General features: G+C 35.0%; 1 protein-coding gene across 2 annotated transcripts; it reads right to left on the bottom strand.

Moving 5' to 3' along the window:
• On the bottom strand, positions 1 to 27,963 carry LOC127564399 (gastrula zinc finger protein XlCGF58.1-like). Of its 2 annotated transcripts, none has more exons than XM_052000902.1 (4): positions 26,807 to 27,963; positions 24,519 to 24,645; positions 11,320 to 11,529; positions 1 to 7,526 (listed from the first exon to the last, which is right to left on the bottom strand). In XM_052000902.1, exons 1-4 carry the CDS (start codon positions 26,828 to 26,830, stop codon positions 5,347 to 5,349), a joined length of 2,541 nt encoding a protein of 846 aa, XP_051856862.1. In that variant the 5' UTR covers positions 26,831 to 27,963; the 3' UTR covers positions 1 to 5,346. The 2 variants fall into 2 exon arrangements, with proteins under 2 accessions (XP_051856862.1, XP_051856863.1); XM_052000903.1 differs by having other exon boundaries at positions 11,374 to 11,529.

Below are 27,963 nucleotides of genomic sequence, written 5' to 3'. Positions count from 1 at the left end.
TAAAAAGCAAAAAAGAATTTATTGCGATTTCACAAGAAAAGGCAACTCCCAATAGACAAGGGGTAAGTAAAGAAGTGCAAAGCACAAGCTGCAAATACAGGATTATATAGATCTTAACCAGAAACCCCTATTACTCCCCCTTCTGACCTTTTCTTCCATTGGCTGTCGAGTTCTAATTTACCTAGAGACTAAATATCAACCCCAGAATGCATTTTACTTATTAGGTATTTAAATGTTAATGAAAAGATGTGTGGTGGGGAGAGATGGGAGAAATATTTATCTAAAATAATTAAACACCTGCAGCTTTTAGCTATAGCTCAACTTGTGACCACAAAGTCTCAAGTCACAATTAGGGTGGTCAAGGCCACATTCTTATGAGAGGTCTTCACTCAATTTATCCCATTCACTTACGTGTTTTTGTTTGTTTTTTTTTCCCCAAAGACCAGAAGAACTTGGTAGAGTGGGGCAGGGAGGAAAGGCAGTGTGGATTATCCTAATGGGATGCTGTTACACATTTAACAACTATTTATGTACGTACAACACACTTTTCAGTTTAATCTGCATTATTAACATTTTCTCCATCACATTCTTAAATTTAGACAATCAACAATACAATAAATCAAGTCCTGCCAATTTCTGAAATGGAAATGCTCATACTGAATATTTAACAATAGGCACTTGCCAGTCCATACAAATCCTCTGCAGTTCTATGCCATTTCCCTAGCTCCATGGCCCCATTATTCTTGCACAGGACCTTGGTATCCTGAATCTCACTGAATTTGCATTAAAATAGTTGTTGAGAGGCTTTAGCTTTGTAGTAGGTAGGCATATGAGATTAATGGAAATGACCACTCATTTCTAATTTTCTACACTTCACTGAAAAATCATGTACCTCATCATCTTAGAAATGAAAGCAATATTCGTATTGTCTTTATTTTAATTCAGCACAACATCAAGGACACATATCATAGTGGCTGGTCCTTCATTAAAGTGAACTATGACACAAGGCACAGAACATCTGTGAGACAGCATACACAACAGCTACATCTTTGTGATTTTGTACTTTGGGGGGGGGTCAGCTTTTTAGAGTGCTAGTGCTGGCTTTCTTTTTCCCAATTTGAGTTTGCCAATATTTTAACTGATAAGGTTTAAGTGCAATTTTTTCTTGGCTTCTGGGTCTTTGGATATCACTATGTGGGAAGGAAATAGGAATTAGTAAAGAGATTTGGTCTGGCTTCTGATTAGCCTAGCAAATATATCACTCACAACATACATGTAAAGATAGCTATTTAACATGGCCTTGTCAATTCAGTTGCTGATTGTCTCATACACATAACTGTGGGGAAGGATAGACAAGCAACTTGAGGTTCCTTAAAAAGTTCAGGAATGCAGTAGGTAGGCAAAAATTTATAAATATATATAATATATTTAAATATTAATATACCTATCTGTGTCTGTAAGTGCAAATATATATGTTATTAAACCTTTAATAAGCCAAACTGTTGCAATAGAAATATATATATAGTAATACAAACATCACTATCTAAATACAAAGTCTCCTATATACGGATGAATACTTGCAGCTATATTATATCTCTCAATTCTGTTATCAAAATTCAAAACTGCTTAATAGAATTTATTTTCTCTCCAGTTCAGACTTGCAAAAAAAAATGTGAATTTTGTATTAGTCTTTATATAACCTGAGATCAAAACTTACAATTACTCATCTTCTTCTTGATATATAAAAGAATGAGGCCATTGTATCATCATCTATTTGACATTTCAAATTGAATGTTTCACAGACATATAAATAAAACTTGTTACTTTTGCTTCCAAACATACTTCTTTTAGCTTTTTCCCATTTCTATCTAAAGCTCTCATTGCTCTTCTGGGTTATTGAAATAACATTTCCATTTTTTAAATCTAGAATAAAATTATCTCTTTCCAGGGAACGGTCTAAATAATTAATTCATTTCCTGAATTCCCACCCTACATAGGGAACTTTCTCTCATCAAAACACTGTGTCCTAATATGCAACTGAAATAAATATGAATTTTAAAAATGATGAAATAGCTCTAATTAGTAAATTGAAGACCATTTTCTAGCTTTTTAAAATTTTTGAGCATCAAATTAATATCACAATCATGCTTATAGAATAAATAAAATAAAAATGTAAAATATAGAGATAAGTTTAGAAAAATACTTCAGCTATCCTTTAGTTTCTTATATGGAAAAAATTCTTCACACAAACTCAGATATTGATAAACAAATTTACAGTGGCCTATGTAATTCTTCTCAACTATAATAACTTCTCAACAATAAATCTTCTCAACTATTGACCAGACATTGGGAGAAAAGTCTGGTAAAATTCTCTGAGATTTTACAAATGTTTAACTATAATAAAATGAAAAAAGATTTTATTTGCCCTTTAATCAGAATGATCAGAGAGTTCTTCCAGTGAAATTCTTCTTTTCTGAATTCATAGAACTATAAATTTAGGGCTAAAGAGACCTTAGAGGTCATTGAATTCAACTCCCTCATTTTAACAGATAATGATACTAAGGCATATAGTGCTGAAGGCAAATATCCATTTGCCTTTTGATTCCATTACTGGGAAAAAAGAGACAATTATCTCTAAATCAAATTAACATACATATGTAAGGCAGAGATATACACACAGCTTCACCACTGAAACATGAAAACCTTATAAAACACTGGTCTGATTGCACAACAATAGTAGATCCCAATATGCTGGACAACAAAATAGAGTCTATGGGTGCATCCCCTGGTTGTTCCTTCCTCTTGCTATGTGACTGGCTCATCTTTTATCTGATCAGACTTTTTTTTAAATGACATTTGTTAAACCACTTCCATTGAGTAACTCCTGGTTCATAATATGTTGTAGCCTCCTCATGTCCACTGTGTTCTTCTCTATTGCCCTTTAGGTGATCTTCAACTGATTTTGGAGATTGTTCATGTCCATGACTTTCATCCATACATCACCTGAAATGGCATCTATTTCAGGGAGAAGCTTTTGGTCCTTATAACTTTGCTATTTTCCAACAATAATTTGACTTGTTCTCTATCTTCGATAATCCATTTGTGATGTTTATTCCAGATTGATGAATAAAGTCCATCAATATACTAGGTTTGAACAATAGATATTCTTCATCCACTTTTTTTCCTTGCATTTATTTATGAATTCCTCATGCCAATCATGATCATAACATGATAAATTTTTGCAGAGTATTGCAGATTATACCCTAAAAACAGGTTTACTCCTTGAGATTACCATTCACTAATCTCCAAACAGCTGTTATTTCTAGATTTTGAAAGAAAAAATGTGTTCATATTTATAATTTCTTTATTTCTTTAAAAGAATTACTTAAATCTGAAAGGCCTTAATAATTACTGTCTTTCTATTTAGGTCTTATAATTTATTTGATTTTTTTTTTAAATGTTCATAAGTAGTATCACTCATTAACTATAATGCTTTTGAGCATAAAATAGTATCTTTCTCTTCACCAAGTCTATTTTTATTGTCCTTTCTAAGATAATGATTGTCACTTTGGCTTAAAAAAAAAAAATCCTCAAAGGTATAATTGTAGGATCACAGATTTAGAACTAGGAAGGGAACTTAAAAGATCATCTAAAGCAATAGTTTTCAAACTGTGGTCCAGTAATCCTGGAGACTGGAGACCCCTTTCCAAGATTCTCAAAGTCAAAATTATTTGCATAATAATACTAAGGCAATTTAATTCCTACTATAGAACACATCAGCGGCTATAACCCACATAACCAAAAGCTAACTGGGGATAGAGGAAGGTCCTTTGTACATAATAGAAATTCAGTAAATATTTACTGATTGAAAATTTTATAGGCTATTTCTAGTTTGGTCCAAACAAACTTTTTTGATCTTTCCAATGAAATTCTTACATCTTTTATCTATATTTTTTCTTTTTACCACTATTAAAATCCTAATTTTAAAACAGTTCTGTTCAAATGTGTTTTAAAATATGGGGAGAAGAGATTTATCTCTTTAGAAATAAAAAGCAGAGGCCAAATTTCAAGAAATTTATAAGGAAAAGTAATGTATAATCTTTGATCAACAATCTCAAGTTAGCTTTATCAGTAACTGTGGGCTTCAAAAGAGCAAATAATTGGAAAGCAGCAGATTATGAAAACTTTTCAAACTTAACTAAGTGTTATGAAGGAAACTCCAGAAACAAATGTGTAACACATAAAAGGATTGTTGAATTGGTCATTGTTTACTGTATGTAGAAATATATCTATCAAAATAAAGCTACATCTGTATAAGGATCTTTATATATGCACAATGCACCTATATATAAATATATATATATATTAAATATACATATTGATAAATAATCCAGGTATTAAAAATCAAAAGGCAGTTTCTAAATTTCTTCTGGCCTAAGAAAATACAGCAGGTGGCAAAATTCTAAGTCTTTTGAGAATGTTCAAAAATGAACACCAAAGTAAAGCTTTATCTATTTGCCCATTCTTAAGAAAATTTTTCTATGGAATACATAGGTCCAAGTAGGTGTGTTCCTTAAGCCCATTTACCATTAAAATAACAACAACAACTCATGCTATGGTAGTTTATGCCACAAGGTATTCAAAAGCACTAATGTTGGACTCCACAAAGGAACAAAAAGTAGCTAAGGTTTTATTGAATTTTTTTTTTCCATCTGGGATTTTCTTTAGTGATCCTAACAGATTTTTCAGAAGTGATAAATACCTGTGGAAGTAAACTGGAATTAAATGTAAAGCCTGTTTGTCACCAACAATGTCATTTCCTGGTAGAAAGATTTAATACAACTCTGAAGGGAATATTTAAGACTTAAGAGGATAACTATCCTAAAATCTAGGATGATGTCATTACTTAAAAAAAAATAACTCATAGAACTTTTTTCCAGAAATCTGTTTCCTATTAAACAATTATTAATTTATAGGATAGATCCTGTTAAATTTAAATAAAGAATTCTAGAAAAGGGAAATTGAGACTGTATCATTGTAAGGGACAGTTTCAACCCCTTCATATGTCCTCATTCCTGGTCTTTTTTAGTATATAAGATGCATATAAGATTATGAAATTCCTGGAGGAGAGGAAGAAAGAAGGATCAAATGGGTAAAGGATTGTTCACACCTTTAGAAGGCACTAAAGGAATCAATAAGAGCAATGTGAACTCAAATGAAAAATTATTGTTAGGAAAGGGCAAAGAGAGGCTTCAATAAGGCTTTAGAAGGAAGGTACTTTATGGTCTCTCAGATTTTTCAAATCTAATCAGTCTTTTATTTCTTCTGAACTATCCACCCATCTGATTATTGCTCCAAAGAGCTGGCACTATTGGGTACCACTTCTGACCTGGAATTCTTCTCTGACCTAGAAGTCTTGGCTCTCTCCTTGGCATGGGCTGCAGTGTGGGTATTGAATGCACCCACATAAGCAAAGCTTTTGCCACAATCAGAACACAAGAACGGTCTTTCCTTCTTATGTACGTGGTGGTGAGCCCTCAAGGATGACTTATGGACAAAGCTCTTTTTACAGTCAGGACACTGGAAAGATTCCTTCCTAGTGTGGATCTTGATGTGTCTACTTAGTTCACACTTGCGGGTGAAATTTTTACCACATTGATCACAGGAAAGTGTATTCTCTCCTTTGTGCAGATTTTCATGGACTTTCAAAGATTTTTCCTGAGAAAAGCTCTTGTCACATTCAGAACACTGGAAGGCCTCTTTTTTTTGGTGAGATTTAGCATGTTCAGTGAGTTCACAACGCTGGGAAAAACATTTATCACACTTGGGACATGGGTATGACTTCTTCTGTTGATGTCTGCTCTGATGGACCTTCATGGTAGTCTTCCTATAGAAACACTTGTTACATTCAGGACACTGAAAGGGCTTTTCCCCACTGTGAACCCGGACGTGTTCATTGAAGACATGCTGCAAGGCAAAGCTTTTGCCACACTCTTTACAAGTGAAAGGCTTCTCCCCACTGTGTTGGCTCATGTGGGCCTTCAGACTTCTGTTCTGGCGAAAACTTTTATTACATTCAGGACACTGGAAAGTTTTTTCCTTGTTGTGAACTTGAAGGTGCTGAGCGAGCTTAGAATGATGGGGGAAACATTTGCCACACTGGCTACAGGAGAAGGGCTTTTGTCCAGTATGGATACGCATGTGGGCATTCAAGTTAGTTCTTCTGGTAAAGTTCTTACCGCATTCACCACACTGAAAGGGCTTCTCTCCACTGTGGACCCTGAAGTGTTCTGTGAGCATGTATTGCATGAGGAATCTCTTGCCACACTCCCCACAGATGAAGGACTTCATGCCATTGTGTTCACTCTGATGGGCCACCATACTTCTCCTCAGGCGAAATTTTTTGCCACAGTCAGGACACCGGTAAGGTTTCTCCCCAGTGTGGACTCTCAGGTGTTCTGTGAGTTTAATTTGTTGGCTAAAGCACTTGTCACACTTTGTGCAAGGGAATGGCTTTTCCCCTTTGTGCAGGCTATAATGAAGTTTCATGGTCGTCTTCCTTTTGAAGGTCTTGTCGCACTCGGGACACTTAAAAGGCCTATCCAGTCTATGAAGTCTTCTGACGTGTCTAACCAAGCTTGATTTGTGAGCAAAGGTCTTTTTACACTCACTGCAGCGGTAAGGATCAATCCCATTATGCAGGCTCATGTGGATCTTCAGATTAACCTTTAGGCGGAAGCTCTTTCCACAGTTGGTACATTGAAAGGGCTTCTCCCCAGTATGAACCCTGATATGTTCAATGAACTTGTACTGATAAGAAAAGCACTTGTTACACTCACCACAGATAAATAGCTTTTCCTCCTTATGCAGGCTTAGATGGGTTCGCAGATAAGACTCCTGGCAGAAGCTTTTCCCACACTCCCTACAAGTGAAGACATTCCTCCTGCTGAGTGTGCGGTCAGACCTCTTTAGGTTGATCTTCCGTGTGAAGTTCTTATTCCTTTCAGATCCCTGAAAGAAATCCTCCCCATTGTGTTTACGCTGATGGGCATTCAGGTTCCTCTTCAAGCAATAGCTCTTACCACACTCACTGCACTCATAGATTCTTTTTCTGTTCCTTCTCTTTTTTTTGTTCTTTCCTTTCTGTCTGCAGTCAGATTGCTTGCCGAATTTCTCCTTGCACTTTGGGCACTTGCATTGATTATCTGTATGGCTCCTTTGGTGTTTTACCAAGTGACTTTTGAACTGGAAGCTTTTCCCACACACATGGCAGGGATAGAATCTATGTCCAGAGGGGGCTTCCTGGCAACTGACATTCCCCCGGGAGTCATCCAACCTCTCAGTGGATCCCTTAGTGCTGTTGGGTTCTGGTATTGAAGGCTCTGTATTTTGAGAGGAAAAGTTTCTCAAAGTGTTTCTTTGGTTAGGTCTGCAGAAAATATTTCTATTTTTTAATGATGAAGATCCAGATAAGTTTTGGGTTTTAGGATCACCAAAATGGCGTTCCTTTGCTTTTCTCTGGTTTCCTGAAATAAAGAGCAACAATCCAATTATTATTCATGTCTAATTTATAAAGGAGCTAAGGAACCTATGAGAAACTTATGAGAAACTAAAAATGAGAATTCAACTCTAACCTGGGCTAGCTTAGAAATCCAGGTTTTGTTCCACCCGTTTATCCTTTACCTCTACTAAGTGTCCTTCCTAAAGCTATAATTTTGTTTTGCAAAGGCCTTTCATGAACATATGTAACAAAATAGAATGTGGAGAACTTAGACTGAATGAAAACAATATAGTTATAAACTAAGTCATGAAGAGCAAAGATGTAAAATCTCCCTATATCCAATACCATGAAACCTAATTACTTGAATCCACAGATGAATTCAGTGTTTGGACCACAGGTTGTAACAGAAACTTCAGAAACTACATCAGTACTAATTTTCTTAGTCTTGTAAAATATAACATAGAAATCAGATTATTACATTCATTGCCCATTTCTACCACTGGGCTCAGAAAAAGCTTTCTGTAATAAATGAAAATAGAAACATTCAGAGAGGGGAAATTATGTTTCTCTGCTGCGTAGAGGGAAGTCTAAGATGTGAACTTAACTCTATTTCTTAAAGAGCTCTTTCACTGTACTATTTGGATAAGCAAGCATACAGATATGATTTTCTTTATTTCCATACGAAAAACCACTTAAAAGAGAGAAATGAGAGGACTAGAGGACTACATTAGTGTTCACTTCCCAAGTTGTCCTAAACCAATATTGTTCTGCCTTTGGCTTAATCCAGAATAATTCACCAACTGCAAGCAAAAAGTAGAACATAGCCTAGGAAAAGAAACCAATCACAGCTAGACTCAAATGTCTCTTCTTCAAGAATTATAGTCTTGAGGAAGTGAAACCAAGATGGAGGAACATAGATAGCAACCCAGTAAAATTCTTACAACATTTCCTTCCAAACACTTTAAAATAATTCCTCAAAACAAATTAACAACTTTAGCAAAGTTGAAGGATCTAAAATAAACCCACAAAAATCAGCATTTCTCTATATTATCAATAAAGTCCAATAGCAAGAGATAGAAAGAGAAATTTCATTTAAAATAATTGCAGACAATATGAAATATTTAGGAGTCTACCTGCCAAGACAAACCCAGCAGTTATGTAACATAATTATTAAAAAAAAATGAAGAAAGATATAAAAAACTGAAGAAAGTTATTGTTCATGGGTAGGTCAAGCCAATATAATAAAAATGAAAATTTGACCTACATTAATTTACTAATTTACTTATTTAGTAATTTATTTTACCAATCAAATTACTAAAAACTATTTTATAGAGGTAGAAAAATTAATGAATTATCTGGAAGAATAAAAGTTTAAGAATATCAAGGGAATTATTGAAAAAACCATTAAGGAAAACAATTCCAGATTTCAAATTATATTACAAAGTAGTTATCATCAAAACAATCTAATGATTAGGAAGTAGAATGGTGAATCAATGGACTAGACTAGGTACATAATAAGTAGTAGTAAATGACCATAGCAATTTAGAGTTTGATAAACCCAAAGATCCAAGATTTGGGGATAAGAACTCATTATTTGACAAAAATTGTTGGGAAAACTAGAAAGCTTAGCAAAAACTAGATATAGACTAACATCTTCTATCATATATTGAGATAAGGTCAAAATGGCTACATGATTTAGACATAAAGGGTAATACATAAATAAATTAGGAAAGAATAGAATATTTAATGGATTAGGAAAGAATTTGTGAATGTAAAATGGTTAAATTATATCAAATTTTAGAAATTTTGCACAAATATAACCAAGATGAAAAGCCTAAAACTGGGAGGGGGAAGAATTAGAAGGGAATTTTATAGCAAGTTTCTCTGATAAAGGTCTAATTTCTCAAATAAAGAGAAGACAGAATCAAATTTATAAGAATGTAAGCCATTTCCTAATTGACAAATGGTCAAAGGACATTTTCAGTTTTCAGATGAAGAAATCAAAGCTACCTAAAGTCATATGAAGAAATACGTCCAAATTACTATTGATTGAGAAATGCAAATTAAAATGGTACCACTTCATTCCTATCAGATTAGCTAATGTGACAAAAAAGGAAAATGACAAATATTGGAGGAGATATGAAAAAAAGGAACAATAATGAGCAGAAGTAGAAACATAATTTACGGTAATAGCAACATTGCACAATGATCAATTGTGAATGCCTTAGCTATTCTGAGCAATATAATAATCTCAGCAAGACAGTTCCAAAGGACTTATAATGAAAAATAGTGTCCACCTCCATTTTTTATTATATTGGCTTATTCTACCTATGAACAATTACTTTTTCTCCAATTGTTTAGATCTGACTATATTTATGAAAAGTATTTTACAATTGTGTCCATATCCTGGGCTTGTCTTGACAGGTGGATTCCCAAGTATTTTATATTGTCTGCAATTATTTTAAATGGAAATTTCTTTATCCTTTGCTGCTGGGCTTTGTTGGTAATATATAGAAATGTTGATTTATATGGGTTTCTCTTACATTCTTCAATTTTGTTGAAGTTGTTAATTTGATTTGACAAATTATTTTAAAGTTGTTTAGAGGGGAATGTTGTTAAAAATTTAACAAGGTTGTTGCCTGTATTCCTCCATCTTAATTTCACCTCCTCAAGACTACAGTTCTTGAAAAAGAGAAATTTGAGTCTAATTATGGTTGATTTCCTATATAAGTACCGCTCACTAACTGATTGCACTACTGGAGCGCCTATGGTTGATTCCCTTTCCTACGTCATGTCCTATCATTGCTTGTCATTGGTGAATTACCTCTGTATCAGATCCTTTTGATAAAGATCTAAAATTCAAAATACAAACAGAATTAACATAAACATATAAGATTATGAACCATTCTCCAGTGGATGAATTGTCAAAGGATATGAACAAACAGTTCTGAAAAGACGTGAAAACCAAATGAAAGATTATTCCAAGTTACTAATAATAAAATAAAAAGCAAAACTATTCTGAGATTTCACTTAAAAAAGGAGGGAGAAAATCATATTTAGATGGTCTACCAAGGGAAGAGAACACTAATATACTGATAGACAAAGGTCCTATGGAAGTCAGAGACAAAAAGAAAGCTCCCATATTCATCAAAATATTCAAAGCAGCACTTCTGCAATTTTTGTGTTTACTTTCTATGTGTAATTCTGTCTTGTTTCAACTCCATAGGACAAGATGCCCTGATCCTGGATACTCCTGGTGCCCATCCATCTCTTTCCCTCTTCCCCAATATTTTCCAACTTTCTTTTGTACACTGTCTTCCCCATTAGATTGTCAGCTTCTTGAGGGCTAGTCAGTAGCCTTAGTGCTTAGCACAGTGCTCAACACATAGTAGGCATTTAGTATTTATTGAGTTGAATCGAATAGTAAAGAACTTTAAAAAAAAGCCTATTAACTGGGGAAACAGTTAAACCAGCTGTTGTACATGAATGTTATAGTGTTGTAAGAAATGAAAGATGTGGAAAATACAGTGGAGCATGGGAGTACTTAAAAAGAACCAGGAAAACAACAAATAAAACAACAAGGTAAATGGAAAGAAAAAACAAAAACAAAAAATAAACAACCCTGAATTTGAACATGACCAGGCTTAATAATGAAATATAGAGAAAATGTCCTTCCTCTTCAAGGCAAACACTATGGAACATTAAAAATACTCTCATATTTTCTTTAAGATCTTGTTTAGTTATAGTTTTGCTAAAATGTTTTCTTTCTTTTTCTTTTTTAATCTTTTGCCACAAAGTCTTAATCCCTTCCCACTTACCAAGGATAGATTGTTCTTCCTCAATGCTGTTGAAGTTATGTAGCTGATCATTACCAGATTGCTGTTCCTGAATGTTGTTGCAGTTACGCAGTTCATCAGTGCCGGATTGAATTGTTCTCACACTTGTCTTCAAATTTGCTCTATTCTTGAAAATTGGTTCCTTTCCTTGTTCAATATGGGATATCAACTCTGGTTTGGGAATAGTATAATCTAGTCAGAAAACAAAAAGGCAGATATTGCATTTTATAAGGACTCAGAGACAATTTCACAAAAACAACATTTCTGTGATATAGCAGATAGAGTACTATTCCTAGAATCAGAAAAATCTCAAATCCAGCCTTATATACTTACATCATTTACCTTATTCCTGCTTTAGTTTTCTAATCTGTAAGACAAGGATAATAATAGTATCCACTTCCAAGGGTTGATAAGGGGATAAAATGAAATAAGGTGAAGTGATGTCTAAATGCTAGCTAATATTATTATTACAATAGGAAAAGATGTAGAAAAAATAGACAACCTTGGGAAGTATGAGAATAAATACATACAAAATCAGGATAGACATTTGTTTTGTTTTGGCTTGTTTTAGCAAAGAAACTAATCTATTCAAATTGTTAGCAATAAATCAAAATTAGAGAAAAGGAGTCCTTAAGGACTTTAAGGAGAAAGTCCTTAAATCTCAATCATAAGGAAGTTCCCCAAGGAGAGAAGTTATAGATGAAGAGATAATGATATCATTAGTTCTAGCCCAAACATTCCTGCCCAAGATGTCCCTTATATAGACTTATATGTGGGATGTATTAAATGTACCAAAGCCACATCCAAATGTGCCAGCAGCCCTCTCACCATGATGCTCTGGACCTGGAACCTTCCAAAAGTTGGAAAAGTACTCAAGTCTCTTAGAGCTTTTGGATGATTGCAGCAATCACCATTACTGCTATTTCTACTTCTTTCTCCATTTCTCACTTATTCCTACTCTTCCATTTCTGTAAGGTTCTCTGGTATGGAAGGAAGAAGGAAACATATCCAATGATTTGTTCATCTTGCAGGTCTGGAGCCCTCTTGATAATTGTTTTCCAGACTCTGAACATCACTGCCTCTCCTGCTTTGGTGCTGTTTCTCCTTGGTGAAGTTCAGGTTCTGAGTCAGGAACAAGACCTGGATCTGGAGAGAGATTTGCACCCCTTCTTAGATGCCTAAAACATCCCTACTCCTGCCCAGGAACTTCATGTGGTTGCAGTTAGGCCAGGAAAAAAATTGACTAGACATTTCCCCCATTTTGATTGTTTTGTTCACTTAGTTTTCCATGATTCAATTCATGAGACTTCACTCTAAGGCTTCAGTTAGCACAGATGAATAATGCAGAAGAAGACTAAAATTTGAAAAGTTTACACCTTTGGTCCTATGTCCTTAAATTCCACTCCTGGCACTCTTTGTCAAATAGGGGATAAGGATGTAAGTTCCAGGTAGAAAGACATTTTTGTTAGCTAATATAAAGCTGAAAATGTTATCAGGGTAAGAGTAAGAATTTGATCATTTTTTAAAAAAAAAGTCCCTTTGCGAAATTTATATTTTTAAAGTAAAGTTAAATTTCAAAACTAAAGTTTAGTTAAGTTTTAGTTTTAGTTTGCTTAATCAAAATAATGTCCTATATGATTGAGAATTCAATAAATGTCTGCCTGATTTTCTGGGGTAATGCCCTAATGAAGTGAATCACACACACTAATGGTACCCTGTTAATTTGGATTCAGGAGCCTACCTCCAATGAATCAACTGTGCAAAAAGTTATTTAGATTTTAGTTGAATGGTACAACTAATAATAGATGATTATGATAATTTCAACCTTAAGTGTCAACTATAAATGGTACAGTAGATTTAAGAACTTATAAGTAGAAAACAATAATGAAGGGTGAAAAAAGTGTTTCAATCTGTATTCAGACACCATCAGTTTTTTGACTGGAAATGGATAACATTTTTCATTGTAAGTCCTTAAGAGCTCTCTTGGGTCATTTTATTGTTAAGAATAACCAAGTCATTCACAGCTGATCATCTTAGTAATATTGCTGTTACTTTGTACATTATATTTCATTTTGCATTAACTTATGTAAAAACCTTCCAGGTTTTTCTGAGAGCATCCTGATTATCATTTCTTATAGCACAATAGTATTCCATCATAATCACCTACCACATTTTGTTCTGTCATTTCCCAACTTATGAGCATCCTCTCAATTTCCAATTCTTTGCCAACAGAAAAGAACTGCTACAAATATTTCTGTACATAAGGTCCTTTTCCTTTTTATTTTTTATCTCTTTTAGGATACAGACCTAGTAGTGGTATTACTAGGTCAAAGGGTATGAATGGTTTTATGGTCCTTTGGGTTTAGTTCCAAATTGTATTACAGAATTCCACCAACAATGTAGTAATGTCTCATTTTTCCCATAACCCCTCTAACATTTGTCATCTTCCTTTTCTATTCTATTAGCCAATCTAATAGGCATGAGATAGTAGCTCAGAATTGTTTTAATTTGCATTTTCATATGACTACAGATAGCTTCATATAAAAATTATTCACATCTTTTAATCATTTATCAATTGGCAAATGGCTCTTATTTTTATAAATTTGACTATGCTTGAGAAATAAGACCTTTATTAGTGAAACTTGATTCAAATTTTTTTCAGTTACAATTGTTAAATATATTTCTCTCTGTACTATTCCCCCCATCCTGTCTATTTTCTCTTTTCTTTCACTCTGTCCCTCCTCACAAGTATTTTGCTTCTGATAACCTCTTCCATCAATCTTCCCTCTCATCTATCACCACCCCTCTTCTCTTTTCTTCTTCCCCTCCTACTTTCCTGTAGTTAAGATAGATTTCTATACCCATTTGAGTGTGTATGTTATTTCCTCTTTGAACCAATTCTGATAAGAGTAAGGTTCACTTACTCCCTCACATCTCCATCCCCTTCCCTCTTCTACTGTAAAAGCTTTTTCTTGCTTCTTTTATGTGGGATATGTTACCCCATTCTATCTCTCATGTTCCCTTTTCCCCCCATACATTCCTCTCATATTTTTTTAGATATCACCCCTTTATATTCAACTCACATTTGTGTCCTCTGCCCTAATAATGAAAAAGTTCTTATGAGTTACAAGTATCATCTTCTCATTTAGGAATGTAAATTGTTTGACCTTATTAGGCCTTTTATGATTTTCCTTTCCTGTTTATCTTTGTATGCTTCTATTGAGTCCTGTATTTGAAAGTCAAGTTTCATATTCAACTCTCATATTTTCATCAAGAATGCTTGAAAGTCCTCTAGTTCATTGAATATTTATTCCCTCCTCCCCCAGAAGGATTATACTATTTTGCTGGGAAGATGATTCTTGCTTGTAATCTTATTTATTTTACACTCTGGAATATCATATTCCAAGCCCTCTAATCCTTTAATGTAGAAGCTGCTAAATCCTGGGTCATCCTGACTGTGGCTTCACAACACTTGAATTGTTTCTTTCCAGCTATTTGCAATATTTTCTTCTTGTCCTGGAAGCTCTAGAATTTCATTTCCTGATCTCTTTTAAGAACTGATTGGTAAATTCTTTCAATTTCTACTTTATGTTGTGGTTCTAGAATATCGGGGGCAGTTTTCCTTGATAATCTCTTGAAAGATGATTTCTGAGTTCTTTTTTTATCATGATTTTCACATAGTCCTGTCATTTAAAAATTATCTCTCCTAGATCTAATTTCCAGGTCAATTTTTTTTTCCTGTGAGATATTTTACATTGTTTTCTTTTTAAAAATAGTCTTTTGGTTTTGTTTTGTTTCTTGACTTCCCATCAAGTCATTAGCTTCCATTTATTCAATTTTAATTTTTAAGGAATTCTTTTCTTAGCCTGTAAAGACTTACATGAACTGATATTAAATAAAACGAATAGAACCAAGAGAACACTGTACACAGCAACAAGATTATGTGATGACCAATTGTGACAGACTTGACTCTTTTCAACAATGAGGTGATTTATAGTAATTCCAATAGACTTGTGATGGAAAGAGAGAACTATGGAGACTGAATGTGGATTACAGCACAGTATTTTCACCTTTGTTGATGCTATTGTTGTTTGTTTACTTGTTTTTGGTTTTTTGTTTGTTTTTTTGGCTTTTTGATCTGATTTGTTTTGTGCAGCATGATAAATGTGGAAATATGTTTAGAAGAATTGCATATGTTTAATCTATATTGGATTACTTTCTGTCTGGGGGAGGTAGGGAGTAAAGGAGAAAAATCTGAAACATAAGGTTTTGTAAGAGTGAATGTTGAACACTATCTTTGCATGTATTTTGAAAAAGAAAAAGCTATTATTTTTTTTTTTAAAAAAGGAATTCTTTTCTTCAGTGAACCTTTGTACCTCCTTTTCCATTTGGGCAATTCCACTTTTAAGGAGTTTTTTCTTCAGTAAATTTTTGTGCCTCTTCTTCCATTTGGTCAATTCTGCTTTTTAAGGCATTCTTCTCTTGGCTTTTTATACCTCTTTTACATTTTGGCGTAGTTTGTTTTTTAAAATATTATTTTCTTCAGTATTTTTGTGTATCTCTTTTATTAAACTGTTGACTCATTTTTCATGATTTTCTTGCATCATTCTCATTTCTCCTCCCAATTTTTCCCTTTATCTCTCTAACTTGATTTTCAAAATTCTTTTTGAGCTCTTCCATGACTTGGGACCAATTTATATTTGTCTTGGAGACTTTGAATATAAGAGCTTTGACTTTGTTATCTTCTAAGGGAGAGTTTAGATCTTCCTTGTCACCACAGTAACAGAATTTTTTCTGTTGTTTGCTCATTTTCCTAGACTATTTCTTGACCTTGAACTCCAGGTGGAGGGCACTCCATCCAAGCTTCAGGGGCTTTATGCAGCTGTTTTCAGAGATCCTTCTAGGGACTATAAATTTTCAGTTTTTCCAAGATGGCATAATCTAAGAATATGTTTGCTGCTCTCCTTGCCTGTGTTCTGATCTGTCAGTGATTCCAAGCACTCTTCTGCCTTAACACTGTGAGGAGGGTCCTCACTCCATTGTGGCTACAAGTTCTAGTGTGCTAGAAGTATCTTCCTCACCCTAGGAGTGCCAATCAAGACTGTGATCCAGTGTTCGGGCCAGTCAATAGAGTCCTGCCTCAGTGTAAGTAAAAAGATCCTTGTCTCTTTCTGACCAGTTGATTCCCTTATTCTTTGTGCACTGAGAACTCTGGAAGCTGCTCTTGACACAGCTGATTCAGTAGCTCCCAAGGTCTGCTCCTGTTTACTCTGTACTTTTGTGGGTTCTGCTGCCCTAGGAATTGTCTTATGGCATTGGTTGGTGAGGTTTTTGGGGAAAGCTGAAGCAAGTCACTGCCTTTTTTCTGCCATCTTGACTCCACCCCTCAAAACATTATTTATGTAGGAAAATATATTCTGAGTTCCAAGATATGAATATAGGACAAACAAATTTTTAGACCTCAAGTAGGGACTTAGGTTTGTGGTGCCATTTAATGTCTGAGGAACATGTTCCTATCCCTAGGAAATATTTAGTTTCCTCAGATTTTAAGGATAATAGGAATATAAAGCTATCTTTATTTTTCTATCAGCTTAGTCCTACCATCTGTCCTCATATAGATTTACTCTGTCAGAGAACTCACAGTTGTCCATGAAAGAAGAGTGATAAAGATCTTGCTTTCCTTCATTACAAATCAGATTTTACATGGAAGAGAAATTTGGAAACTTTTTTGTAGTGAGTATAACATTATGCAGTAACTGACTGATCCCAGCACCCAATTCTGAGACAGATACAGGAACTAAGAGGCCATAATGCCATTAGTTATTTCTTCCCATCCAGGAGAATGTCAGTTTCTGCAATGGTCAGGATGACAAAAATAGCATTAATAAATGTTTATTGAACTGTATGATAAACATTTCCTTCTTGAATCCAAAGAGATTTTCCCTTCAAACAGAGGTGAATCCTAAGGATCATATTGTTCTTTTTTTTGTTGTTTTAAATGTTTTAAAAAGACATTAGGCTTCATTAATCTAACTTAGAATTCAAGCCAAAAAAAAATCATTTATTTCAGACTTAATTTCTTTTCTCTAAAAAGTTTCTAAGTATAAACCCAATTATATTTTTCTCTAAGGGAGCAGTCATACTATGGTGACAGGGAAGACCAAAATACCAACTCAAGATGAAGACAAAATGTCCATAGAGGAAATCTCAAAGAGTAACATGAATTGGTCTCAAACCCAAGAAGTTTCTTAAAAGTGATTATAAAAGACTTCAAAAGACAAATAAGAAAGGTAGATGAAAAAAATGAGAAAGAAAATGAGAGGTATGCAAAAGTCAACAGCTTGGAAAAGGAAGTCAATTCTTTAAAAACTACAATTGGCCAAATGCAAAAAAAATCCACTGAAGAAAACATCTTCAAAAGTAGGGAGTAGTCACTTCAATTCACATATTCTTTATCGCATATGGTGCTAGTGTTTTGGTTAAAAAAATTTTTTTTTATGGTTCTCATTGATATTTATTCATGCAGTATTTATGAGTTGCTGTTGGTCAAGCTGTGGAAAGATGCCATCTAGTGGACCAATATTGAAATTAATTTTAACTTCATACCGTGTTTCCCTGATAAGACACTGTCTTATTAGTTTTTTGGACAGAAAAACACCAGAGGGCTTATTTTCAGGGGAGGGCTTATTTTTTGGATAGGTCTTATTATCGGGGAAACACAGTAGTGACAATTTCTTTTCCAGAGGTCTGATTTACAAGGTAATGTCAATGTGAGTGAATTGCTTCTAGGAAAACAAAACAAGCCTTCTGGGCTGAGGGGGTGCAACAGCAGGAGTTCTGGACAGAATCAAGCCTTTGCTCTGACACTACATTAGAGCTATATTGGTCCAGTTATTTTTTCTCTCTAAGCCTGGATTTCCTTTTCTCTAAATTCAGAATTGGACTGGATGATCTCTAAGATTTTTTAGAATCTTACTACTTGTGTGACCTTAAGAGGGGTACTTAAAACCTTCCAGGAACTCAGTTTCCTCATGTAATAGAATGAGAGTATTGGAAATTAAGAAAACTCTGAGATACCACTACATACCTCTCAGATTGGCTAAGATGACAGGAAAAGATAATGACGAATGTTGAAGGGGATGTGGGAAAACTGGGACACTGATACATTGTTGGTGGAATTGTGTATGGATTCAACCATTCTGGAGAGCAGTTTGGAACTATGCTCAAAAAGTTATCAAACTGTACATAACACTTTAAGCCAGTAGCGTTACTACTGGGCTTATATCCCAAAGAGATATTAAAGGAGGGAAAGGGACCCACATATGCAGAAATGTTTGTGGCAGCCCTTTTTGTAGTGGCCAGAAACTGGAAACTGAGTGGATACCCATCAGTTATGGTATATGAATGTTATAGAATATTATTGCTCTGTAAGAAATGATCAACAGGATGATTTCAGAGAGACTTGGAGAGATCTACATGAACTGATGCTGAATGAAATGAGCAGAACCAGGAGATCATTGTACAACAGCAAGATTATACAATGATCAATTGTGATAGATGTGACTCTCTTCAACAATGAATTTATTCAGACTAGTTCCAATTGTTCAGCAATGAAGAGAGCCATCTACACCCAGGGAGAGGACTGTAGGAACTGGGTGTGGACCACAACATAGCATTTTCACTCTTTCTGTTATTGTTTACTTGTATTTTTATTTTCCTTCTCAGGGTTTTTTTTCTTTCTAGATCCAATTTTTCTTGTGCAGCAAGATAATTATATGGATATGTACATATATAGTGGATTTAACAGATATTGTAACATGTATTGGAATACCTGAGGGGAGGGGATGGGGGGAAGGAAGGGAAAATTTTCAGAAGGTTTTGCCAGGGTCAGTGTTGAAAAATTACTTGTGTATATGTTTTGTAAATAAAAAGCTATAATAAAACATTTTTTAAATGAGGGCATTGGACTAAATGACCTTTAAATCCACATTCTGGTGAAGTTTATGGAGATTTTCTTAGAATCATGACTTTAAATGGATAAAATAAAATTTTAAAAATAGAATCCCAAAAGAAGTCAACTGTATTTAAATAAAGTCATCAAAATATTTTTAAAAACTAAATTAGTAGTCTCCAAACTAAGAACTCCTGATCCAAAAGGAAAGCTAAGACTTGTGTCCAGATTATTATAATAATAATGTGAAAAGCTGTGATTTCTTTAGTCTAAAGTCTCTCTTCCAATCCACGCCCTTTCCTGTTCCCTTCCTTCATTGCAATAGGTCAAAACACTTTATTAATCAGTTTTCATACATTTCTGTGGTCAAAATTAACCACCTTATTAATGATCTAAGAGTACAAACAGAATACTTAAGAATACGTAGGAAAATGAGATTATTTTCAATTCAGAAAAACAGGGAAGATTTCCTAGAAGAGAGGAAATTTTAAATGGTTTTAGAAAGCTGAGTAGGGTCACAGAATCTGAATCCAGGTCAACTCAAGCTTCTTAAAACACTCCCAAAGGCTGGAAGTCATTCATCCTTTACCTGAAGCCCTCTAGTGAGGGAAATCTCCCTTTCTGGGTGACCCTTTTCATTTTAAGAAAAATCAAACAAGAAATTACTCTTTACATCAAAGCAAAATCTGCCTCTGCAACTTTGAATCATTGCTCCTAGTTGAAACACAGGAGAAATTTAATGGTGTACTCTTCCACATAACATTTCAAATAACTATAAGATCACTATATCCCCTAAGATGTTACTTGACTAAATATCATCAGTTTCCTTCAGCTAAGATCATATGTAGCTTCTTTAGATTATCTGTAATTTATTAATGAAGGTAATCCATGGATTAAAGACTATTTGCACAGACTCTCTGAAATGGCTCAGATTAATTTAGTGAAGGTTCCTTCCCTGAATGAGACCATAAAGTTGAGAGAAAAAGAGAGAAAAGAGAGCCTGATCTTCTGGCTTCCAGTTTCAAAAGACATTATATCCAAGATTCTTCAGGTCACTGAAGGGATTGAAAAACTTTGGGAAGAAACTGTGTGTAGAGAAGCAGAGAGCTCTGGTCATGTCCTTATCTCCAGCTCACTACATTACAGACTTTGGGGAATTTCCCCTTGTATAAATTTAAGACTTTTCCTCCTGGTTGAGATGAACTGTCTTTCTTCCAATGGGAGAGCTCATTTACTCTATATTGTCTTAAATGTTCTCAAATGCATATTTTCTCTTATTTCTGTTTTGCTATTTACTGGGATAAGTAGGTTTAGTTGCTATTTATTATGTGTGGAACTGGCATTTGTTGAGATGAGAGTCAAACCTTGAATAAATAGCTTGCCATAATCTTTTCAAATTAAAGGACAGCATTCAGGAACAGAGCTGAAACATATATGTATATGTATATGTATATATATGCATTAACACATATATAATATATACACAGATAGATACAAACATACATATATATATATGAATTTCCTCTAGACTAACAATGTTTAAGGCAACAGATAAATACAATGAAAATTCCATCAAATATTTTAAAAATACTTAATTATTAATAAATGATAATAGTTAATAGTGATAGGGAAGGTGGGGGGTGGAGAGGAGTAAGGGTTAAGGAGAAAAAAAGAATTCTATTTTGGACCTGTTAAGCTGTCTAATGGACATCCAGTTAAAGATTTCTAAATGACATTTGGAACTTAAAGAATTGTTAATAGCTTTACTACTTAAAAAAATTTTTTTAAAACTATTCTCAATCATTGAAAAATAAATCAAACTACCCAAATTCCTTTAAGAAATAAATGCAGTCCAATACCCAAACCAGTGACAATCTAGCAGAGAAAGAGATTAAAAACAGACTAAATCAATGGTGTCAAACTCAAATGGAAACTAGAGGCCACTAAACAATTTGTAAAGATCCTTATGGCTACTTCTTCAGAAAACTGAATATTAATATTATCTATATTCTATTGCATCTTTTAGATATTTTGCTAAACATTTCTCAATTACATTTTAAGGAAATGAATTCTAGAATGTTTCAAACTTCAGTGTTTCAGGTGTCACATGTTGACAAGACTGGACTAAATGACCTCTTGGGTCCCTTCCAGTTCTATAACCATTATCCTTTAAACTGTTGACTAATTTGGAAGTTTTACATAAAATCTAAGCAGAGACTACAGCAACACAGTTGAATAATTATTCCCTATCAAGCTTGATTAATGCCTGGCATGCAAAGAAGATTCAATATTGGGAAAACAATACAATCAATCAGGAAAGAATTAGTATAATTAGTATAATACTGTTGTAGAAATGCCCTCTAGCAATGTAGATCAATGAAAATTCTGAAATTTATTGTCTTAGTAATTGCATTAGTACTATATCATGAAGAAAAAGCAATAAAATACAATATTTACATAAAATTAATCTAAAATGCATTGATATGAAAGGACTTTTCTTTAATGTGATTAAAAATATGTATCTAAGACCAAGAATTACTATTTTTTGCAACAGAAAAACAATAGAAATATTTCCCAAGAATTAAAGGGATAATATGGGGATTTCCTCTTTCTGCTCTTACTTGAAATGGCTCTAGATATATTCATTACATCAATAAGATAAGAGAGAGAGAAATAAACTTTGGGAAATAGAGACAAAATTATCTCTATTTACAGACTAGACAATGATTGACATAGGAGAAAAAAGGAATCTGTGAAGAAACTAATTGAGATGATGTAAACTTACACAATTAAGGCTTCAATTGTGTTATAAATAAGAAAATTTTCTTCAATTTATAATGGACCAAATCAAAAAAAAAAATGTTCTTCTTGATTAATGTAGATGAAAGTTAAAAGAAGGAGCCATCTTTAGCTTTTTAAGAAGACAAGTGTCTCCTAAAGTACGTCCCAGTTTCCTTTTTAACATTTTTCCTTTGACAAATCATTATAAAAAACATAACAAATTATGTTTTGTTTTTTCATTGCTCTGGAATTTCAATCAATCCATCAATAAACATTTATTAAGTACCTATTATATGCCAGCTTCTACATTTTTTATTTCATGGTTTCCAGAAAATGTGAATTGGACACTGTTTTTAGGCCCAGAAGGCTTTCCCAGTTAGTAAGGGATATTCTATCAGAAATTCTTTCTCCCAACAAAATATTTATCTATTAGTAAAATTTATCTTTAAGAAACCTGACCAAAACACAAGGTATAGTGCTTTTCTTTTGTAGTTACCCTGAATTTCAATTCCTGATACAGTGGTATTTAGCTTTGGGTCAGTCATGGCTGAAAGACCATATAGACAAAAACACTGGGAAAGTATCCTAACAGAAGTGTCAGAATATCACAAAAAGGCTTCAAGAATTATTTGGGCTATTAAAAAAAAAAAAAAAAAGAATTATCTGAGTTGAAGCTTCCATCAAGTTTCTGCCAGTCAGTAAGATCTAAGAGTAGGTTTCTTGGCAAGTTCACTCTCAAATCAGTCTCCCATTGCTCAATGGATCTTTGAGGTTCACAACTCAGAATTAAAAAGGAGGGCTGGGCCTCTAGCAAGAGAAATAGCATATTTGATATACCATTTGGGTACTATCCTTGGACAAGAAAATTCAGTGTTTTTTATACATTAAGTATTATCATGAAATTTGCAAATTCTTAAACAAATGGAATGTATATGCTAGAAATGATTAGGTTAAACCGTTTTCAAAAGAAGTATCCTTTGATTTGGATAAAAAAGTAGATTTAAAAGACCTTTTTGTTGGACGAATGAGAAAATGTCAGCAAAAAATCTCTTTCTGATAGATTTGACTAAAATGCAATATACAGTGTTTTTCTTCCATAATAGTCTTGATAAAGAAACAAAGTACAACATAAACTGACAAAAATCATTAACATTTCCTAACAAAAAGAAGAAATGATAGAGAAATCAACTTGAAAATAACTATAAACTATCTGGGAGTTAACATATTAGAATACACTCTGAACTTATATAAATGCAACTATAAAACACTTGACATATATAAAGAAAACTTCATTAGGAAAGAGATATTGGTCATAGTTGGACCATATCAATATAATACAAATAATGGTATTATCCAAATAAATTTATAGATTTCTTGTTACCTCAAATTACCAGGTATTAGTTTATAAAATAACATAACAATAACAAAATTCATGTGAAAGAGCAAAAGTTCTAGATTCTCAAGAAAAACAAGGGGAAAATATTTAGATTTACTTGATCTCAATCTAGAATATAAAGCAGCCAACATTAAAAGTATTAGTTAAAAAAAAGAAAAAAGTCTATTGCTGTAGATTAATAGAATAATGTGATATAGTGGAGAGTGTATTAGGTTAGGAATCAGATAACCTGAGGTTGCTGTGTACCCATCCATATCAAATCTGTGAGTGGATAAAAGAAATGAATTCTTAAATAAAAAATTCTAATTTTTTTATTTAAGTATTTTTTGAAAGACTTAATATCTAGAATAGGTTAAAATAGGTTATATAAAATTACAAAGATGTATGAAAAGAGGAATGCAGTCTCTAATCAACATCCAAAGTGAAAATAGCCACAAAACAGTTGCTTTTTACATATAAACATTTTAATATACCAAATTTAAAATTTTAAAATTAAATTTAAAAAATATAATTTATTATATTTTAAAAGTCAAGAAAAGCTCATCTATAGATTGGAAAAGGAAAATTTTAAAAATCATACTATCTAGTGAGAATTGGTGGTCATTGGACTATAAGAGGCAATATGGTATCCTGAGATCTAGACCTGGGATTTTGTTTCTCACTATAAAATAGGACTAACAGCCTGGCTACTTCTTGACAAGCTTACTGTAATAATCAAATTGTATAAGTGAGATCCCACTGAAAATTATGAATTAATATAAAGTTTTATTTTTATCATCATTTTTAGAAAGTCTCATCAAGAAAAATATTTCATTTCCATGTGTGGATTTGCATTTCCAGTTTGGCTAGAAACACAGTATGTGTATACATTGTCTCTGTATTTAGACAAAGTTGTTTGAGAGGAAGGATAATGGCTAGTTCCTTTTGTATATTCTACAATTAGTACAGTGTTTTATATGTAAGTTAATACTCAAAATGTCTGCTAAATTAGTTATCTAACAGTACTTGATTCCTTAAGAGTCACCCTCAAAGTTTGTAATGACTCTTTCTTACCCAAAGAGATCAAGGTTTCATAATTAGTCTTCATCACGTGCTTATAAAGTTCTTTCTGGGACCATTCCAGTTTCTTCCATTCATGCTTTGAGAAATATACAGCCACATCATCAAATGTCACAGACACCTGAAATCACAAACGTAATAATAACTAACATTCATATAGCATGTGCTAAATGGTTTACAATTATCTTATTCTCATATATCCTGAAGAGGCTATTAATATCCCCATCTTACAGATAAGGAAAGAAAGCAAAGAAAGGTGAAATGATTTGTTTAGGCATTTGAACTCAGGTCTTCCTGACTCCAGACTTAACATTCTAACCACTGCATGATAACTACCTCTTCATTTCATGGTAGATTTTAAAAAGATCAATCAAGATTACTTCCATGAAAAAGAATGTTAGTTAAAAAGTAAAACAGTTACTTCTCACTGTATATTTTTAGCATCTTAAAGACTGTCTTGATTTCGCCATTCCAGGATACTACTTAAGGACATACATCTGAGACATCTGGGAATCTTTTCCAATAGCAACAAAAATCAGAAGTTCTCATTCTCTCTCCCTGTCTCCCTTCCTCTCCTTCCTTCCTTCCTACCAGCCTGCCTCCCCCTCTCCCTCCTCTCACACATACACACCCATACAGAGTCAAAAAGGCCATTAGAGTGACTAAAAATTTAATCTATTGGCATTTATTTAGTACCTTAGAAGAGAATTAGAAAAATAAAATTATCTCATCAGATTCTCAACAGGGTCTTACCACTAAGTGGTAAAATATCTATGGACATGAAATAAATGCTTATGACTGACTCAGGCCCAAGAGAGTTCTCTGCTCCATCTTCCTTTGCTTGTCATATTTTTAAATTATCTACTAGGCTTTTCGTTTAAAATAAAGTACTATATTTTCAAGATATACTTTATGCATACTTCTCAGTGTTTATTTTCATTATCTGGCATAAGTATTCTAGGAGAGCACCTAGGGGATACATCTTTCAAGAAATATTGGTACTTTTTTCCAACTGTTACCAAAATATTGGCAGCAAGTACTGATAGCAAAGCAGAGTCACGTTGCCCAAAATAAGGCCCAGGAGGATTGACAGAAACACAGGCCCTCAGTGTCTAAGGCCTTGGCAGAAGAGTATTATAAGTATAATGATCTCAACAGGCCTACCACACTGTTCACAATACTATGTTCTAAGTTCATAGTTGTAATAAAAAGGTCTGGTTTCAAAATATTCCTCTTCTTCATCTTGCTTATGTTTCATTAATATGCTTCTGATATGTAACCCAAGCCTAACATCTTACTTGTAAAGATATGACCAATCATCATTAATCTGAACCCAAAGAAAAGGGAAATATGCAATTTATATCACCAAGAAAAGAATTCACCAGTTTAGAACAAATGGAATATATTTTCATGCCTAAAATGAAACTAATTCCAATTTCCTAGGTTAAACACGCAGAGAGAGCAAAAACAGCCTTTTGAGGATATAAAAACAGAGGCTGGAGAGAGGGAAATCTCAACCAGTTTCTTATTTGTGAAATGGGAGCAAGGGGAAGGCTGGTAGGGCAGGCAGAATTCCTGTCAAAAAGGAAAGTAGGATTAATTGGTAAGATTGTTAAGCAAGCAATCTGTATAGTTCAAGATGCTTGCATTTTTCTCTTCTATAGTGTTATAGTAACTGGCAAGTAGTTGCCTCCAGTTAAACCTCTGGTATAATAAGTTTTAAGTCTCCCACCACCAGAATTTCTGTTAAAAATAATCTTCCTTATCATCCGATGGAATAACATATGTAAATAGTAAACTTTAAAGCACTTAAGTGAATGTTAGCTATGATTATCCTCATTCCCTATAAAGCAGAATGTGGCCCTGTCATGTAGGTGGTCTTGAGATCAGAGCAGTACAGCATAAGGGGAGTCCGACGGAGAGACAGGGTTCTGTTTTGAGCTTTTCCCCCCAAAAGCTGAGCTCTAAAAGGGCTCACCTCCACTGGGCCTCAGTTTCACAGCTGTTAACCTGAATAATGGCTTGGGCCAGAACAAGCTTCATGTCTGCTACCCAGCCTGTCAAGATGCACCCACACACTATGACAAGGCAGCGGCCCTTGGATCGCCCTTTTCTCCCAGTCTCCAATGCAGCAGGCTTCCCTCATTCATCTATGCGGGGATCTGTAGTTTTCCCCATTTCTACCTGCGCAAAGGCAGAGCCGGGGTCTCTCCTGGACCCCAGTCTCTTCCTCACTGCGCGTATCCTGAGGGAGGTGGGGGCTGCGGGGAGAGATCTCTCACCTTAACAGGAGTCGCTTTGGCCATGATTTTTTCGTCTGCTTCCCGAGTCCGAGGACGCAGCGGCTTCTGCCCCCGCTCCCCTCCCCCCAAGACTGGGCGGAGGGGAATGGGACAGTCTGCACCCTTCTTCGCCCACGCTCCCTCCTCCCTCCTGCAATGCAGTCGCCAGTCTGCGAGGAAGGCCGGGAGTCCCGCGTCCCGGAGGCTGGCCGCGGTTCCGGTCCCAAGAAGGAGTTGAGAGAGTAGCCGGCCCGCGCTCAGGCTCCCTGGCTGGGCTGCTACTGCTCTCGCAAAGTCCTTCCACCTGGTTCTGCCTCCGGCTCCGGCTGGAGCTCTAACTCTGCTTCCGGCTCGGGCTCTAACTCTGCCTCCGGCTCGGGCTCCGGCTCGGGCTCTAACTCTGCCTCCGGCTCCGGCTCCGGCTCCGGCTCGGGCTCGGGCTCCTGCTCTAACTCTGCCTCCGGCTCCGGCTCCGGCTCCTGCTCTAACTCTGTCTGCCTCCCGGTCGGCCCGACTCCGGCTCCCGCCTACGCTCCGACTCCGCCTGAGTCCTCAGCACCTGCACCCGGCTCAGACCCCACTTAAGTCCTTCTGCCCACGACAGCTGTTGCTGGACCCCCGCGGTGCATCCTGGGACTCTTGCTCCTTTCCCCAGAACTGACCTCTCTGGAAGAACCACTTGTTGAAAGCTCCAGTCAAAAAACAGTGCCTCCGGGCTGGGAAAGTAAAAAGGGGGCGCTGGGGGCTTGCTGGACCAGATTTCCTACCACAACAGCTGCATCTTAAACCTAAGCAAAGGGACAGATTCTCATTGTTAACTTTCCTCTTGCCCCTTAAATCTTTGCAGTCTGGCTGGCAACCTCATCAGCAACCGGAACAGCTCTCTCCAAAGTTGCCAAATCTGAGGGTCTTTTCTGTTTTCAAATTTCTCAACCTTCTCTTCTGCATTTTATGTTGTTGACCATACTTTTTACTTCAATGCTCTCTCCATCCAAGTTCTCTGGTTCCCTACTACCTGTCTGACTCCTCTTTCTCATTGTCCTTTACTGCCTCATTATTCTTATCACTGAACCAAACTTTAGTCTAGGTGTTCCCCCAGGCTCTCTGTCCCTTTCCTTTCCTTCTACTCCCTTTTTCCTTCCCCCCCAATCCCCTGC

Source organism: Antechinus flavipes, chromosome 5 (assembly GCF_016432865.1).
Source record: "Antechinus flavipes isolate AdamAnt ecotype Samford, QLD, Australia chromosome 5, AdamAnt_v2, whole genome shotgun sequence".
Classification (NCBI taxonomy): domain Eukaryota; kingdom Metazoa; phylum Chordata; class Mammalia; order Dasyuromorphia; family Dasyuridae; genus Antechinus; species Antechinus flavipes.
The sequence above is the reverse complement of the archived record's forward strand: the minus strand, read 5'-3'. Positions and strand labels throughout refer to the sequence as shown.

Coding starts and splice junctions, on each gene's coding strand:
- LOC127564399 (XM_052000902.1), bottom strand. CDS start 26,830: ATGGCCAAAGCGACTCCTGTTAAG. Junction 24,646..26,806: donor CCAAAGCGACTCCTGTTAAG/GTGAGAGATCTC, acceptor TTGTGATTTCAG/GTGTCTGTGACATTTGATGA. Junction 11,530..24,518: donor TGAAACCTTGATCTCTTTGG/GTAAGAAAGAGT, acceptor TTTTCTGACTAG/ATTATACTATTCCCAAACCA.